Source organism: Oryza glaberrima, chromosome 10, assembly GCF_000147395.1.
Source record: "Oryza glaberrima chromosome 10, OglaRS2, whole genome shotgun sequence".
Classification (NCBI taxonomy): Eukaryota; Viridiplantae; Streptophyta; class Magnoliopsida; order Poales; family Poaceae; genus Oryza; species Oryza glaberrima.
In genome coordinates, this window is record NC_068335.1 from 12,601,903 (window position 1) to 12,620,388 (window position 18,486).

Sequence of the window (18,486 nt, forward strand, 5' to 3'; positions counted from 1 at the left end):
GAGATATATATGATCGAAAATGTACATGCTATATGTATGGGAACGAAATTTGTTCGAACGACAATAAAAACTCACTCTGTGTTGTATGGCAGTAGTATGTACGTCTTGAAATGCTGCTACGTTAGGAGATGGACGAGATTGTCCTCTGTGTCTTTCTCGTACTTGTCGATCATTTCAGTGTTGATTTTCCGATGGTCGATGAACCCAGTATCGTAGACCCTCTGCCGTCGGGCCCTTTGAATCTCCATTCTACAACGATGAAAGGAAAGTATTATTGCTTACATATATGCCAGGAGCTAATTATTGAACGAAACAAATCAAACTCAAAGATACTCACAAAATCCATGCGCTCAGAAGAGAGACGTCGAGGGCGTCCAACTGGTACAGATCGAAGAGATCCTTGAAATGGATCCAGAGAACATCTTCTCCTTGCAAGAAGTCGGGGTTTCTGATCCTCGCTCCGAACATCTCTCTACCCTTAGCGCTCATTTCCATGTACCGTTCATGGAATTTGTACATCTGTGTCGGTAGGGACTGCAGCTGTTCAGGTTTGACAAGCGGTTTACCGAGTTCAAACTTGTATGCCACTTCCGCCTTCAGGATTGGTGCGTCTCCAACCAACTGATCCACAGTTAGACCGGTGTCTGAAATGAATTCTGTTATGCCAAAATCTTCGCCGGTCACCAACGGCTCGACCTCTTGGTTTGGTTGTTCTCCAAGCTAAGGGACTGGTTTGGACTTCTTGTGATAGGCTCTCTGAAGTGTTCAGTCATAGTCCGATATCTGTAACGCCTCCTTGTTTGTTGTGGACATTCCCTTGAAGAAGTTCTTCACGCTCGGGTCAATAGGTATCTTCTTTTCAGGACTCCGAGGCTTGAGTTGCCTCTTCACCTCTCCTGCCACATAAGCATCAAGCTCCTCTTGACTGCAATCGTACGGTGGCTCCTTGTTTTTGGTGGCGTCAACTTTCGCCTTCTTCGTTGCCCTTGTGCGGGTAGGTGGTGGAGCTTGGCGAGACCTTGTCTTGGGAGGTGCAGGCGGACACGGAGGAGGCGGAGGAGCCGGAGGAGCCGGAGGAGATGGTGCAGCAGGAGGTGGCGGAGGAGCTGGAGGAGATGGTGCAGGAGGACGTGGCGGAGGAACCGGAGGAGATGGTGCAGGAGGAGATGGTAGAGCCGGAGGAGATGGTGCACGAGATGCCGCTTGTCGCCCAGGAAGGATGATGTACCGCTTGCGCCATAGTATGATGGCGTGGCTTGTGTCTCATAGATGCGTCTCACCGTCTCCTCCTGGGTTGTCCAACTCGAGGTCCTCGTACGCGGCTTCCACTAGCTCAACTTCGACCCTCGAGTATCCTATTGGAATCGGCCTGCAGTGGTAAGTCCCGGAAGGGTCCGTTGGGATGGCCATTCCCGACGCCACCTTCACGTGATGAGAGGTTATCTATTAGTAATCAACCTAAGCAGCAACTTGCGGAATGTACAAGTCAAAAATCATCAAACTACGAGTATACCTTGATTGATAAGTTCTTGAAGGGAATATGCAGCTCACATGGTGTCCGCTGTGTGATCTTATCAACGGGGCAAGTGGTTTCGTCCTGAGTTTGCATGGCGTCCATGCTCTGTGATCCGACCTGCCCCGTTGAGGCGCAGCTGCTACAATTGCCTGATGGGCTGACCATTGCAGGATGAATGTACAGATGGGGATCCTGGGACCGATGTGCGGCCATACGTTCATCCACCTTCCTTGCCACCTCCTCTTGCATGCAGAGCTCGTAGCTCGATACCCTGTACTCAAGATCTGCAATCTTCGCCTCGGTATCTCTCTTGCTCCTTATCCGACTCCTGTACGTGTGGATGTCCTCCTTAAATCCAATCTTCTAGGGAATCACGCCTTTCCCTCGTGTTCGTCCTGGATGCTCGGGAGTCTGTAGGGCGAGTGACAGCTCATCCTTCTCTCTGTCAGGTCGGAATGTGCCCAGAGAAGAGGCTACCACTGTGTCCGTTAGTCGACTGGCAGCCTCGCGTATCTGATCGCTAAAGACAAGGGAGCCATCAACTGGGTTAAGCATTCCACCGTGAGCATAGTACCAAAACTTCGATCGATCCAGCCATTTAGCGGTGGCCGGTTCGATACCCCTCTCAATCAAACTTGCCTCCATCTCCTCCTACTTCGGCATTGCAACGCTATATCCGCCTGACCCCAAGTGGTGATGTACTTCTTCTTGGCGGCATTGTCTTTGTTTCTGGCCATCATCGCTTGCCCTTGTTGCCCTATCTTGTAAGCAACGAACTCGTCCCAATGATCCCTTAGCTTTGGGAATACGTCGAAGTTCGGTGTTAGTCCCTTCAGGATGTATTTCTTGTAGAGATCTCCCTTGAAGCTCTAGAACTGTTCTGCCATTTTCTTCAGAGTCCACTGTTTCACTATGTTCTCCGTACCCGCGGGTAGCGTGAACGTCTCGAGCATTGTGGTCCACAGCATCTCTTTCTCTGAGTCCGGGACAAAGCTGTCATTATCCCCGCGTGCCCTTGTTCTGCGCCAGTACACCGTGCTGACAGGCACGTTGTCCCTCACAACCCAACCGCTGTGGCGTACAAAATTCTTGGCTGCTTCTGCTGGGGCACTAGGTCGGCCGTCTTCGTCCACCTCAGTTATGATGTGCCGACCCTCTATCTTCTTCGCGGCACCTCGTTGTCCGCGTGCCCTCTTCTGTCCAGCGGAGGGATGACTTCCACTAGCCTCCTCCTCATCGTTCCCCTCCTCGTTCCCCTCCGCATCCCTCTCCACGTTCCCCTCCTCGTTCAAGCACTGGTTTGGATCGTCGTTCCTCTCTTCTTCGTTCCAGTACTGGCTGCTTCCCTCTGCGATTGTATCATATAGTATCTGTTCCTCATCGCGATCAGCCATCTGTGCATACAAAAAATATTTGTTAGGTATATAGGATGTATTTGCTAACCGTAATATTAAAACTATGCTAATCTTATATTAAATCTCTAATAATCTTATATTAAATGGCTACTAATCTCATATTAAAATTGTAATAATCATATATATATGCTAAGTCTAACAATCTTATATTAAATCTCTAACAATCTTATATTAAATCTCTAATAATCTTATATTAAAATTGTAATAATCATATATGCTAAGTCTAACAATCTTATATTAAATCGCTACTAATCTCATATTAAAATTGTAATAATCATATATGTATGCTAAGTATAACAATCTTATATTAAATCGCTACTAATCTTATATTAAATCTCTACTAATCTCATATTAAATCGCTACTAATCTCATATTAAAATTGTAATAATCATATATATATATATATGCTAAATCTAACAATCTTATATTAAATCGCTAACAATCATATATGCTAAGTCTAACAAACTTATATTAAATCGATAACAATCTTACATTAAAATTGTAATAATCATATATGCTAAGTCTAACAATCTTATATTAAATATCTAACAATCACTTCTTTACATCACTTGCCTGCGCGAATTCCTTCGATGGCTAGCTACCACTTCGGCTTGAGGGACGACGACGACGTCTTCTCTGCAACATTACCAGGAAAATGTATTAGTCTAAGCGGGCCAAGTTACATATATAATCATATATGTATTACCAGTAAAATGTATTAGTATAAACGCGTTCGTTTTCACACTTTTAGTACAAGTGCATTCACGTTCGTAAGCGTTTCGTGCACGTTCGTTCGCGTTTCGTAATCGTTTCGTTCACGCTCATTCGCATTCGTAAGCGTTTCATTCACGTTCGTAAGCGTTTCGTTCACGCTAGTTCGCGTTCATTCGCGTTCGTTCGCATTCGTTAACGTTTCGTGCACGTTCGTTCGCGTTCGTTAACGTTTTGTGCACGTTCGTTCGCATTCGTTAACGTTTCGTGCACGTTCGTTCGCGTTCGTGCACGTTTCATTCATGTTCGTTCAGCGTTCGTTCAAAGGTCGTCCACGTATCGTTCACGTTCGTTCGCGTTTGGTCACGTTTCAATCACGTACGTTCACGTTCAGCAATGTTGGGCGCGCGTGGCAGTGGCGTGGCGGTGCGGCGGCGGCGTCGGGGCGCCGTGGGCCGGCCCGGCGGCGTGCAGGCGCGGCGGCGGCGTCAGGGCCCGGCAGCGTGGCGAGCTCGAGGCGGCGGCGGCGGAGTGGCAGTGGCGACGGCATGGCGTCGCGGCGGCGTGGCGAGCTCGAGGCGGGGACGGCGGAGTGGCAGTGGCGACGGCGTCGGCGGCGGCGGCGGCTGCATCGAAGTCGGTCGTCGGCCATGGAGAGAGAGAGATATCGAGATCGAGATCGAGAGAGAGAGGCAGCGGCAGCTCTCACCCAAGAGATGCAGCAGCGGCGTCTGTGGTGGAGGCGGCGAGGACCGCCAAGCGACGGCGAGAGACGACGGCGGTGTCGGTGCGGGGTTGCCCTAGGCACGGTGGCGGCGAAGGAGAAGCCGAGATTGAAAAATGTCTAAGTGTTGGTGGAGAAGACGAGGGCGCACCGGAAATATATATATCCTCGGATCTTTAGTCCCGGTTGATGAGAACAACCGGGAGTAAAAATATCTTTACTCCGGTTCGTAACAACGACTGGGACTAAAGAAAAGATCTTTAGTCCCGTTTGTTCGTACGAACCGGGAGTAAAGATATTTTTACTCCCGGTTGTTCTCACCAACCGGGACTAAAAATCTTTTCCCGCTATTTCCAAATTCTTTTTAAACCCGGTTAGGGTTAGGAACCGGGACTAAAGATAATAGAAGTTGTGTCTTGAATTTCATTGCATATGTGTTTCTAAAATAGTAAAAAATGCATTACAATTATTTAAAGTCGAACAATTAATGATAAAACCTTCGAAAAATTATTGTTGTATGTAGTAGAATACGTGGATAATATATAATAAGCACACGAATGATTTAAAATTGTTAAAAAATCTAATAATCATATATAATTAGCATCTGCATGATATTAAATTGTTAAAAACTCTAATTAACATATAAAAATAGCACATGCATGATTTAAAATTAATACAAAATCTAATAATCATATATAATTAGCATATCATGATATTAAATTGTTGAAAATTCTAATTAACATATGTAAATACCACATGCATGATTTTAATAAAAAATCTAATAATCATATATAACTAGCATATCATGATATTAAATTGTTGAAAATTCTAATTGACATATGTAACTACCACGTGCATGATTTAAAACCTTTAAAAATTCTAATAATCATATATAACTAGCATATGGATGATTTCAATTTGATTAAAATTCTAATAATCATACATAATTAATAAAAAATCTAATAATCATATATAACTAGCATATGGATGATTTCAATTTGATAAAAATTCTAATAATCATACATAATTAACATATGCCATACAACAATTGATTTGTATGGATATTCAGTACATCCAACATAGTTTACATCGTGTACAGAACAATTACGGCAATACATCGGCGGTGACGGTTGACCGCACATACTTTCTCCTCACTAGTGTCCCTTCCTTGTGATCGCTACGTGAGTAAGGGGTGTCTTCATTTGATAGGAGGATGCTAGGGTCAATCGTCACCGTGAAAGGGGGTTGCCCATTAAACTGATTGTAATCCTCGTCAGTCTTGTCCTCCACTCCGACGATTTTTCTTTTTCCTAGGAGAACCACGTGGTGCTTCGGCTCATCAGGCCCTTTGCCCTTTTTTCCTTTGCTAGACATGTCCTTGACGTAAAAAACTTGGGTTACATCATTGGCAAGGACAAAAGGTTCGTCCGAGTATCCAACCTTGTTAAGGTCAACCGTTGTCATCTCACTGTCATCAATCGTTACGCCTCCACCAATCAACCTAGCCCATTGGCACCGGAATAGAGGGACCTTGAGAGGTCCATAGTCAAGTTCCCATATGTCCTCGATGGCACCATAATACGTGCCAGTTGTACCATCGTGTCCCGTGGCATCAATACGAACAGCACTGTTCCGGTTCGTGCTCTTCATGTCTTGGGCCCTCGTGTAGAATGTGTACCCATTGATTTCATATCCCTGGAATGTCGCGATCGAGTCGGATGGTCCCCTCGCCAGGAAGGCCAGTTGTTGGTTAATCGTCTCGTTACCCTTGAGATGTTGTCGCAGCCACGTGGAGAAAGTATCAATGTGATGCCTTGTAATCCATGCATCGGACTTACCGATGTTTCTGGCGCGAACTAGAGCCAAGTGCTCCTCGATGTAGGGAGCCACCAATGAAGATTGTTGCAGAACCGTGAAATGGGCTTTACGGAATAAATTGTTGTCTACCGTCATTATTGCTTTCCTTCCGAGAGTCCCCTTTCCCCGTAGTCTCCCTTCATGGCGTGATTCAGGTACCCCGATTGGGCGAAGGTCTTCGATAAATTTTACGCAGAATTCAATGACCTCCTCTGTTCCATACCCCTTGGCGATGCTTGCCTCTGGACGAGCACGGTTACGAACATACTTCTTCAGAACGCCCATGTACCTCTCGAAACGAAACATGTTGTGTAGGTACACAGGACCGAGAATACCGATCTCTTTGACAAGATGACAAAGCAGATGCGTCATTATATTGAAAAATGAAGGTGGAAATATCAACTCAAAGCTGACAAGATATTGCACCACATCATTCTGCAGGGCTTCTAATATATCAGGATCGATGACCTTCTGCGAAATTGCGTTCATGAAAGCACATAGCTTTGTTATTGTTGCTCGGACATTGTCTGGGAGGATACCCCTTATTACAACTGGTAGCAGCTGTGTCATCAACATGTGACAGTCATGAGACTTTAGATTTGTGAACTTCTTCTCCTTCGTGCTTATTATTCGCTTTATATTCGTGGAGTATCCAGACGATACCTTGATGCTCTCCAAGCATTCAAACATACTTTCCTTCTCTGCCTTGCTAATAGTGTAGCTGGCTGGACTCAAGTAATGGCTTCCTTTCTCCTTTGGTTCCGAGTGAAGGTCACCGCGTTGTTCCATATGCTTCAGATCATTACGTGCTTCCAGTGTATCTTTCGACTTTCCATATACACCTAGGAAGCCAAGAAGGTTTACACAAAGATTCTTAGTGAGGTGCATCACGTCGATTGCGTGGCGGACGTCCAAGAATTCCCAATAGGGTAACTACCAAAATATAGAGTTCTTTTTCCACATCGCCACGTGACCATCTTCGCTTTCTATAGGCTGGCTGCCAAGCCCCTTTCCAAACACTACTTTAAGATCTTTAACCATAGCAAATACTGTTTTTCCGTTGTGATGTTTAGGCTTCATACGGTGGTCCGTCTTATGTTCAAAGTGCTTGCCTTTCTTCCGTACCGGGTGGTTTGCTGCAAGGAATCGACGATGACCCATGTACACAACCTTCCTACAGTGCTTAAGATACGTACTTTCTGTTTCATCCATACAGTGAGTGCAAGCCTTGTACCCCTTGTTGGACTGCCCGGATATGTTGATAAGTGCAGGCCAATCGTTGATGGTTACGAACAGCAGCGCTCGTAGGTTAAACTCCTCCTGTTTGTCCTCATCCCACACGGGGACACCTTCCTTCTTCCACAACAGTTTAAGATCTTCGACCAGTGGTCTTAGGTACACATCGATGTCGTTACGAGGTTGCTTGGGCCCTTGAATTATAATCGGCATCATTATGTACTTCCTCTTCATGCATAGCCAAGGGGGAGGTTGTAGATACACATCGGAACGGACCAAGTGCTATGGCCGCTGCTCATCTCTCCAAAATGATTCATGCCATCCGTACTTAAACCAAACCGTATGTTTCGTGTGTCCTTTCCAAAGTCTTTAAATTTTCTGTCGATGTTTCGCCACTGCGAACCATCGGCGGGGTGTCTCAGCATCCTGTCCTGTTGACGCTCTTCAGCGTGCCATCGCATCATTCTAGCATTCCCCTTGTTCCTGAACAAACGCCTTAGCCGTGGTATTATAGGGAAATACCACATCACCTTAGCAGGAATTCTCTTCTTCGTTAGCTGCCCGTCAACTTCTCCTGGATCATCTTGTCTAATCTTGTATCATAGTGCTTTGCAAACAGGGCATGTTTCTAGGTTCTCGTACTCCTCACCGCGATATAGGATACAATCATTCGGACATGCGTGAATCTTCTGAACTTCCAGTCCTAGAGGGCAGACTATCTTCTTAGCCTCGTACGTTGTCTCGGGCAATTTGTTTCCCTCCAGAAGAATGTTTTTGACGAGTTTCAATAAATCGCCAAATGCCTTGTCACTAACACCATTTTTTGCCTTCCATTGCAAGAACTCCAGAGTGGTATCCAACTTTTTGTGCCCCTGCTTACAACCTGGGTACAACGACGTTCTGTAGTCCTCTAACATCTTGTCCAATTTATGGGCCCCCTTTTCACTTTCGCAATCCTCCTTGGCGTCCTGCAACATCTGACCAAGATCATCCGCAACGTTGTTACCATCAGCATCCCTTTCCTCCTCACCCGTTTGATTTCCTTCAAATCCAGCGTACTGAGCAAAGTCCGGAATATTGTCGTCTTCCACTTCATCTTCTTTCATTTCAACACCTTGCTCTCCGTAGGATGTCCAACAATTATAGCTTGGCATGAACCCTGACTCAAACAAGTGGAAATGAATAGTCCTGTATGCAGAATACTCCTTCTGATTCTTACACTTATTGCATGGACAACAAATAAAACCCTTTTACCTGTTAGCTTCGGCCACTCTCAAAAAATAATGCACGCCGTCAATAAACTCTTTGGACCACTGGTCAGCGTACATCCATTGCCGATCCATCTACATGACATAAAAAAAATCGTACACACATAATTATTCATACAATAATGACAGTCATACAATAATTATAAAATAATTGCAAACTCTTTCAACAGTCACACAATAATGACATATCATTATTCATACAAAAATTATGAAATATTACACCAAATAATTATATATTTACTATTTATAAAGTTTTAAACTAATATTAATGTGTTGTACTTATTTTAATTTTTCATTTTAGTTTGTTTTCTATTATTGAAGATTAACTTTCACTATATTTTCCTTCTCAACTATTTTATAAAACCTTCTTTAGCAAATAAACTAAATTTCTATATATTCTTTCTTCCCCACACAAATTTTCTCTCTCATCAACTAACAACAAAATTTTGGAGACAAAAAAAGTGTGCAAAACATAGCTCCAAATGTAATATGAAAAAAAAACATTGAAGGATGAAGTTGCTAACCTTTTAGGCACCTCCGATTTGTATATAATTACCAAAATAAATTTACTAGAAATTTTGGCATGACCTCCCCTCTTTTTTTAAGAAATTTTGAAGCTTGCTCGGGCTGGAGGACGAAAAAGACATATATATAGGGGTGGGACTTTAGTCCCGGTTGGTGTTATGAACCGGGGCTAAAGATCGCACCAACCAGAACTAAAGTTACGATCTTTAGTCCCGGTTGGTGTTACCAACCGGGACTAAAGATCCCGGGGGGGCCTGCCAAGACCTGACAGTATTTGAACCGGGACAAAAGATGATCTTTAGTCCCGGTTGTTGTTACCAACCGGGACTAAAGATCAAATATGCCCGTTACCCTTTTTAACCGGGACTAAGTCCCAGTTTTTGTTGCAATCGGGACTATTGTGGAATTAGCCCGACCGACAAAAGATGGTTTCTCCACCAGTGGGCATTCATACCACCGGACGAAATTGAAGCCATAATCAAGTGGCGCACTCGAGACCCTGAGAAAAGAGAGCCATGAAAAGCATCGATCCTGGAGGAAAGGGAAATGGTGTTCCCGAAAAAAACAGTTTATGCTAGTATCAAATTGTAGTAGGCCGGGTAGCAGATCAAACCAATGTTTTCTTCGAGCAATAATAATCTCGTGTTTATTTGATCTACCTTAGTACCTTGGTATCTATACTGCTGTACAATTATGTACATCATCTCAATCACCAAAATACCAGTTGCAGACATACGGTGATATGGTACCAACTTAACCTACATATATACATAGTATGCCATCCAGTCGGTAGGATGAAAAACATCTGACTTTACTTCTCTCTAACTAGTGTTATATTTGAGCTTTCACCCAGGAGATTCACATGTCAGTGATCGACTCAAATTCGGAGTGACATAAGTGGAAGAATCCTCTTCCTAGTTGGTACATCATGCCTAAAACAAACTCCCCATCATTTTGTGTTTACTGAAGCATTAGTGATTATAGCTGCTTCCTGAGCTAAAAGAACCCGGCCCCAAATCCTATCCTCTTCATCATCTTGAGAAACTCCTCGTGGTCGACCTCGCCATCACCTGCAAAACCAAAAATTCGATCAAGTTTCGTGCACCAAACTAGTCCATCAATTATGGCAGCATATTAGGTGCACATAAGTTTGGGACGTATTGGCGGTATGCACGAGCTAACAAATGCTACAGAAAAATTATAAAAATAATGTTTATACATCTCCATCTACATGCAAATTTTCACATTTAAATTTATTATCTTTCAGTGATGAAAAAAATAGAAAAGAAGTGCGGCAGTTTTAAGGGTATAAATTTGTTAAAATATCTCTTAATAATACTCTATATATTTGAAATCGAAAATTTATATATACATATAGAAAATTAAGGAAAGTATTTTAAACTCTTGAGGGGTATTGAGGAAATGTCTCCTCATTTATTCAAATGCTATCCAAATAGTTATAAGAAAATTATGAAAAAAAATTTGACTCCATTCATGCCATATACATATAAACTACTTAAAAAATTTTAAAAATCAAGGTAAGACTCAACTCACACATTAAGAAATAGACAAATTCACCTTTGGATTTGTCTTATTCATTTCTCCACGGGTAGATCGAATTTGGATATAATTTTTTTGTGCAGTGAAAGATGTTAGTATACTCCAATTTGCTAAAAAAAATAGATTTTTTTTTCATAACCATTTACACTAAATTTGAGAGAAAAATTTACGCTAGGGGACGTTCCCTTGAGGGATTAGAATCATGGCCCGTAAAAATAGATGCACGTGTAAAAAATTTTTGAGAATGCTCTTTTAGCATTTGTTAATTTGTGAGTGCGGCGAAAGCACCTAAATCTTATGCGCACAGGATATATCCCGATTAATTGCTTGGTAAAATTCAAGCCAATCATAGAAAAGAAAATGCTGGGGGTGTGGGAGAAACAACAAATCAGACCGTTCTCGTCGGCGGCCTCGATCATCTCCCTGACCTCGTCCAGCGTGAAGGGCTCGCCGGTCTCGATGGCCAGCCGCTGGATGTCCACGTCCGAGATCTTCCCCTGTTCATCATATTCAGGTTCAGATTCAGATTCAAATTACACACAACAACGACCACAAGAACAAGAACAAGAACAATAAGAAGAAGAAGAAGGAAAGGACACTGACGTTGTTGTCCTTGTCGATGATCTTGAAGGCCTTGTTGAGCTCCTCCCTGGCGTCGCGCTCGCCCATCTTGTCGGTCATCATGTGCACGAACTCGTCGAAGTCGATCGTCCCGCTCCCGTCCTTGTCCACCTCCGCGATCATCTGATGTATTTGCTGCATTTGCATACCAAAACGTTTCTCATTTGCATATCCATCCTCTGCTCTTTTTTTTTACTGTCAGCTTAGCTCCCAACAACTGATGAACATATCTGTTCGTAGCTTCCGTCGTCGGAGAAATGGATTGAGAAAAAGAAGTCATATATGCTCAGGCAGGTTTTGGTACCTCTGGTGTCAGCTCAAACCCCAGTGCTCTGAAAACACACAGAAAATGAACAAAATTTCAGCTTGTAGCCACAGCTTACAATTAGTACTAGGATTTAGAGCCGTTCATTTCGGCAGTTGCTTTGGACAATTCCCATGTTATCCGTTAGCACGTTTTCTGAATTGCTAAAGAGCACGTTTTGTTAAAAAAAACTATATAGAATTTTTTTAAAAAAATATACATATATCAAATAAATATAGCTTTTAAAATTTTAATATTTAATTAATCACGCGTTAACAATTCAATCTTAGCCACAATAGTATTGAAACATATGTACCTCATGGCGACGTTGAGCTCCTTTGGATCAATGGTGCCTGCAGTGCAAGGATGCAGCAAAGCAAGCAAGCAAGAACAAGTGAGCAATTACCAAGTTTCAGTTCATCGATCAGTGCAAAGAGGAGAGGAGGCATGAGGAAAAAAAAATCCAGAACCTGATCCATCGGTGTCGAAGAGGTCGAACGCCTCCTTGATCTCCTTCCTCTTCTGCGCCGTCAGCCGCTTCTTCCTCACCTGCTTCTCCCTCCTGTACCCGTCGCCGCCGCCGCCGCCGCCGGCGGCCGACGATGCCTCCTCGTGGTAGTAGCCTCTGTATTTGCTCGCCTGCATGCGTCTCATGGTTAATTCAGTTCAGAATTTTTCAGCGAATTTTTTTGGTTAATTATGCTGGTTCATCAGGTTCTTGCTCTGGTTCTCTCCACAGTAACTGTTGCTTCTGTTTATCCTATCCTAATTGACTTCAGAGAAGCAATCACTGGGAGGGGAGCAAACTCGAAATGAACTCTAATTTCTTTTTTCAACCTGAAGTATATACATGTTTAGGATCACGGATACGTTGTTCTGATAAGCAATTCTCGTACCGGGTAAACCTTTTTTAAAAAATATTCAGATAACGAGAGTTCATGCGCAAGCTTACGAAACCATATGTTTCCTAACGAAATTCAGCTACTTCGTCAGAAACTAATCTCATCATCAAGAAACCGGATGGAAAGCAGACACCAAACCAAGAAGGAAAAATTAATTTGAAGAATTCGATATTCAGATAACAAGAGTTCGTGTGCAAGCTTACAAAACCATATGTTTACTAACGAAATTCAGCTACTTGGTCAGAAACTAATCTCATCATCAAGAAACCGGATGAAAAGCAGATGCCAAACTAGACCAAGAAAGGAAAATCAATATGAAGGAATCGACATAGCCATAGGAGAATAAGCATCTCAATCAGCATATCTGCAGAGGGCAAGCTTGCATACCATGATCAAGTGGTAATCGGGGCTGAAACTCTGTCAGGCTTCAGAGAGATGATGATCGAGACCAAACTTCTCCAGAGCACCTCAGAAGTCTGAAACCTCACTTGCTTTTCCTCTCCTCTCCTCTTTCTTGATGTTCCGTTTCTTGAAGGAACCAAAGTGAGATGGAGGAAGAAAGGGCGAATAATTAAAAATGGTTTCTTCTGCCGTGACGAATGAATCGAACAGTGCAAAGTAAAGCGAGAGGAATTGAAAAAAAAAAGGAGAAAGCGACGAGAATTGGAAAGTGCAGCACAGCACACGTCAGTCGAGTCTTATCACTCATCAGGTAGTCGTCAGGGATTATTCCTGCTCCTTCCGGGTCCAAATCACTTTGCCCTGGGTCCTGGGTCGCAGCCAGTTCTCGACATTATTTGCACCCCCCAAAAAAAAAGGTTTTTTTGTTTCTTTTGTTGGTTGAATTCTGGTGTTTGTACTGACCGAAGCTAATTTTGGATTTTAGAATTTATGACTCCTTTGGATGGAAGAAATTTGTAGGAGAAATATAGGAATTCAGTCCCAGGAAATAATTTTCAATATTTGGAATGATGGAAATTCGGTTAAAATGAATTTTAAAGGATAGGAAGATTTTCTCCATATTTTGTAGGAGTTCTAAGCTCTAACGTGTGGTCTCACCTTATGTTTACAAATGGGCAAATTTTGCTGCAGGACATCGTGACTTCGAAGTTTTAGCTGTAGGACACGACACGAAGTGACTTTTAGGGGAAAACAGTCCCAAAAGTTGGATATTTGCTGATAGACACCTCACCCATTAAAATAATATTTTCCGATTAAAGATGAGAGAGAAATCATGTGAAATATCAAAAATACCCTTGGGCCTACATGTCAGCTCTCCTATCTCTCTTCTCTCTATCCCCTCCTTCTCCTCTCTCTCTCATCTTACATGTCATCGACGACGACGGCATGCGAGGTCCAGTGACTGCACAAGGGCTAGGGCGGAGTGGTCGCGGCGACGCGCGGGTGAGGACGAGGGCGGAGTGGCCACGGCGACGCGCGGGCGAGGGCGAGGTCTGACGGCGGGAGGGCGAGGGTGGAGCGGCCGGACAGCAGGTGAGGTCCGGCGGTGGCAGTTGCGTGTGGAGGAGCGGCGGCACGGCTGGACGGCAATGGCTGCGGCGCGCGGAGGAGCGGCGGCGCGGCAGGATGGCAATGCCAGTGCGCGGAGTGAGGAGGCTTCTCGATGCCGGAGCGTGGAGTGTGGAGGAGCACCGGCGCGCGGAGTGAGGAGGCCTCCGGTGCTGTCGCCGCAGCCGCTCGGCCCTAGCCCTCCCGTCTGCCGCCGTCGACGCTGACATGTGAGATGAGAGAGAGAAGAGAAGGGGATAAAGAGAAGAAAGATAGGAGACCTGACATGTCGGCCTAAGGGCATTTTTGACATTTCACACAATTTATCTCTCCTCTTGAACCAGAAATTATTATTTTAATAGGTGCAGTGTCCACCAGCAAATATCCAACTTTTGAGAGTATTTTTACCCAGAAGTCACTTCGTGCCGTGTCCTACAGCTAAAGCCGCGAAGTCACGGTGTCCTGTAGCAAAATTTGCCTTACAAATGCTATAAGAATTCAAATGCACCTTCTCTCTTTCTCACTCTAATAAATCAATATGTAAATATTCTAAATGTTTTTTTGTTTTTTCTGTGAGACATCCAAACAAACAATTCATGCGGTTTTATTTCATGTATTTTTTTTAAACCTAAGGCAGAACTTTGTTCCACTTTTATATTTAGAAGAAGAGAATTGACCCAGTTTATAAGGAAAACCAGGCCCAAAAACCATACATCTGCACAGTTAATTACAGAAAAACCGGCTAAAACCCACCGCTACACAACTAACCACGATGGCGGAGCCCAAAAGCAGGACGTCGTCGCCAAGCTAAACACAAAAGCCACCCAACAGCTCCCGCACCGCAGAAGAGGTGTTATCGTTGCCGAGCTAGCCGCCCAAGCGACCCAGCCAACATCCAACAATGGACATCAGCCAAGCCACCGAGGAGCCACTTCCTTCACACGGCCAGCATCACAACTCGTAGGAAGAGACTGCAACATGTCATCTTTGCCAGGCGTCGCCGCAACCCATCAGCGAGCAACTCCGACTTCATCAGCAAAAACAACCAACGAGCGTGACACCCACCACGAGAAACAAAGCAAATCCAAGAAGGTGAAGGCCTCGCCGAACACAATGTATGAGAGCTTTTGAACCGAAAAAGACCATCAATAGTCGTCGATGCGTTGGAACTTCTCCGAAGCGACGCCCCAAAGGAGGACACGACGTCGTAACGCCGCCGCCGCTCATCCGAAAGCCAGAACAAGGTTTTCACCTGGAGATTTGTGGGGGATATTGAAGAAACGCCATAACAACGTCTCCAAGAAGGAAAATGACGCCCATGGGCGCCGTCGTTATCGAACCGGCCAAAGGCACGGCAAGGCTTTCGCCGGTGTCTTCGTATCACCCACACAAGCACCCCCATATTGACGGCCACAGAATAGTCCATGACGTCTCACAAGCATTCATACCTCGACCATAACGGCAAAGACAGGCCCTCCGGCACGGAGGCGACGGAAGCTAGATCCAGCCAGGGCGGCGCAAGCTAGCTCGACGTCCGCGCCGCTGTAGCTCCGTCGTCGTCATGACTACGCCACCACAGCCTCTGCCTGCGCAGCGCCACCGCCGTGACCCCACGCGGACAGACGCCGACACCAACGCCACGACCGGCGCGAGCGTCGGCGCCGCGACCTCGGTGCGAGTCGCTGCTGCCCACCGCGACGCCGCCCCTGCCTGCCGCCGGTCTCCGCACCCTTTCCAGCCCCGGCGTTAACCTCTTCCCCGCCGCCAGCCGCCACCTCCCAGCGCCTCGCCCGGCCCGGATCTAGACGGGTCCTTCCCGTCGCCACCGGCTGAGGTGCCCGATCCAGCCGTGCGGGGACCGGATCCGGTCCTACCGACGCCGGATCTGGCCGCCGGCGACCACCGCACCCGCTTGCCCTCCCTCATGTCATGGCATCGCCCCAGCCGCCGCGCCCGCGAGAAGAGGTAGGGTGCCCCGCCGCCGCCGTTATTGCGTCCCCCGGCTTTGCCGGCGGGCACTCGAGCGGCGGCAAGGTGGAGGGGAGGAGAGGAAGAGGTTGGCAGCGGCGCGCTCGCCTGGTCGCCGCCCGTGCCGCCCTGGGGCTGAGTGGCAGGAGTGGCTTCCCTTTTTTTTTTGGCTCATTTCATTTCATGTATTTAACCAGACATGACAATTCAATCATGTATTTTTTTCCGTTCTTTGTTTCAAAGGACCCCTTAATTTTTAAAAATATTTTAAATTAAATCATTTACTTGCCTTATTATTAGAAAAAAGAAACTGACAACGAAAGTGACAAAAAAAAACCTCTAGTACTAAACCTAATCTCAACCAATCACACATAATGAATGTAACGGGCTCATTTGAAATGTACGAATTGAAAATTTCATAGCATTAGTTTAACTCATGCGAAAATCCTTTGTAATATCTTTTTTCAGGGAAATTAATTAAAAAATCTTTGTTCTAAAGGAGGCCTACTACTGAAAGTGACTTTATTGGCATACATCCTTTTGATTTCAGGAGCCTTCAATGGGTTGTTGATTTTAACTGGCAAATACAGAAGTGAGCACCATCGTTGGACGGAGTAGTCCCTCTCTGTAGGTTGAATTGCTGAATGCTGATTGAAAGCATGTTATGTAGTGGAAGTATACATCACCAGCACGAAAGCACCACGTACACTTGGTGCAGTTGAAAGTGATGCGTATAACTTCTTCATAGTTCATACAGGATGGTCCAATTATGATGACGGGTACAACTGTTGGCAACCTCTTTTTTTTTCATGAAAACAATCACGAACAGACACCTAAACACTTTACGGTGGTATGGAAGCGCCAACCACCTCAACCTAGCAAAAGCTAGATTAAGATGGGTTTTCATAGATTAAACCGCTATCGGAGCTGATTTAGATGAAATAAGTGATAAACACCCGTCTCGAGGACGAACGAAAGGTTTACAGAACAAACCGACAAAGGGATTTCGCACTCTCACAGTGAAGACAGAAGATTTACGGCGCAAATCAATCAAAATGGACGAACTATGCGAAAAGTTGATGCAATATTGAAAAATTGATTCAATTGGCTAGATTGGATTGTGAGTAGATAGTTTTTTTTCCCAATTGAACCGGCCTTGTCCCTTATATAGGGGTTGGTCTTACCTCCTACTAGTCCTCCTCCACTTTCAACTCGGGATAGAAACCAATAGAAACCGGAAACATACCCTGCCGAGCAAGAAATCATGAGACCCGACGAAAACAAAATCAGGATCGGACTCTGCCAATCTAACCGGCCACACACCGCCGGTCAGACCGGTTTCGTGAAGAGAACCAGTACTTTTCAAATTTTGGCAATATCTTTCTAATTCGAATAAGTGCCAAATTTTGGCAATATCTTCATCTATTTCGTTGATTTACTTTCCCTGTGCAGTTACCACATAAGTGAATTTTGCCATAGAAAGGAGAGCCAATTTGGCTCGCCCTTGCTGGCAAGGTTTTCCTGGTTCCATGAGGCTAGCTTGCCTCTGGAAAGTAGATTTTTTTTCCAGTTCCAAACACGTAGCCTAGCCAGACAAGGCTAGAGTGAATCTAGATGAGGATCCAGACATATCGAAAATGAATAGTTGGAGTTGGGTTGGAGTTGGGTTTAGGCTAATTCAAACTTAACTCATAAAGTTAAATTTTGAAGTTGGATATCTACCAAGCATGCCCTTAGTGACCAAGATTTGATCGAACTTTTTAGTTTGGAAGAAAACAAGATGTTACGTGTACAGCTGCCTCAAAAGGTAATATTAGAACATCAAAATTTTATCAGATTTGATTTTTATAAAGCTTGTTGTTGGTCATAATATTAGTTTGGTATTTTGCTCTATATCTATTACTATTATAAAAATTAAAAATATTTCCGCTGCCCGTCATGTGTGTTTAAGTCGGTTATAAAAATTAAAGATTTTTCAGCGGTTCATCATTCGTGTTTGAGTTGGTTTTGATTTTATGTTTTGGTTTTATTCTATATCTCTTCTCTACTATCTCTATTATAAAAATTGAAGATGTTTTTGCCGGTACTTTGGTACGTCATCCGTGTAGTCGGTTTTTAAGTTCGTTTGCTTTTAAAAATACATATCCGTATTTAAATCGATTTTTAAGATTGTTCACTTTTGTTAATACATAAGGAATCATATAAGAAATTTGTTTAAAAAAGCTCACATGCTAACTTGAGACGATCGGACTTCTAACTGCAGATCATGATTTTCTAAAAGAATATATATCAAAGCGAACTCCCCACAGTGAATTTCATCTTAACTAAACCATATAACGATAATAAGATTAATAAAATAAACTTCACTCG

At 44.2% G+C, this 18,486-nt stretch overlaps 1 protein-coding gene and 1 pseudogene across 1 annotated transcript; both read right to left on the reverse strand.

Moving 5' to 3' along the window:
* Positions 1 to 5,491: 5,491 nt before the first annotated feature.
* On the reverse strand, positions 5,492 to 8,787 carry LOC127786282 (uncharacterized; annotated as a pseudogene).
* A 1,032-nt stretch (positions 8,788 to 9,819) lies between these two features.
* LOC127786073 (probable calcium-binding protein CML8) lies at positions 9,820 to 13,245 on the reverse strand. Its single transcript, XM_052313399.1, has 7 exons — positions 13,027 to 13,245; positions 12,208 to 12,376; positions 12,054 to 12,090; positions 11,738 to 11,765; positions 11,416 to 11,568; positions 11,207 to 11,309; positions 9,820 to 10,322 (listed from the first exon to the last, which is right to left on the reverse strand). The coding sequence occupies exons 1-7, from the start codon at positions 13,027 to 13,029 to the stop codon at positions 10,249 to 10,251; spliced, it is 567 nt and encodes a 188-aa protein (XP_052169359.1). The 5' UTR covers positions 13,030 to 13,245; the 3' UTR covers positions 9,820 to 10,248.
* Positions 13,246 to 18,486: the final 5,241 nt, after the last annotated feature.

Excerpts from the sequence above, each read along its gene's own strand:
- LOC127786073 (XM_052313399.1), bottom strand. Across the intron at positions 11,766-12,053 it reads GAGCTCAACGTCGCCATGAG|AGCACTGGGGTTTGAGCTGA; the intron begins GTACATATGTTT and ends GTGTGTTTTCAG. Across the intron at positions 11,569-11,737 it reads GGTTTGAGCTGACACCAGAG|CAAATACATCAGATGATCGC; the intron begins GTACCAAAACCT and ends ATGCAAATGCAG.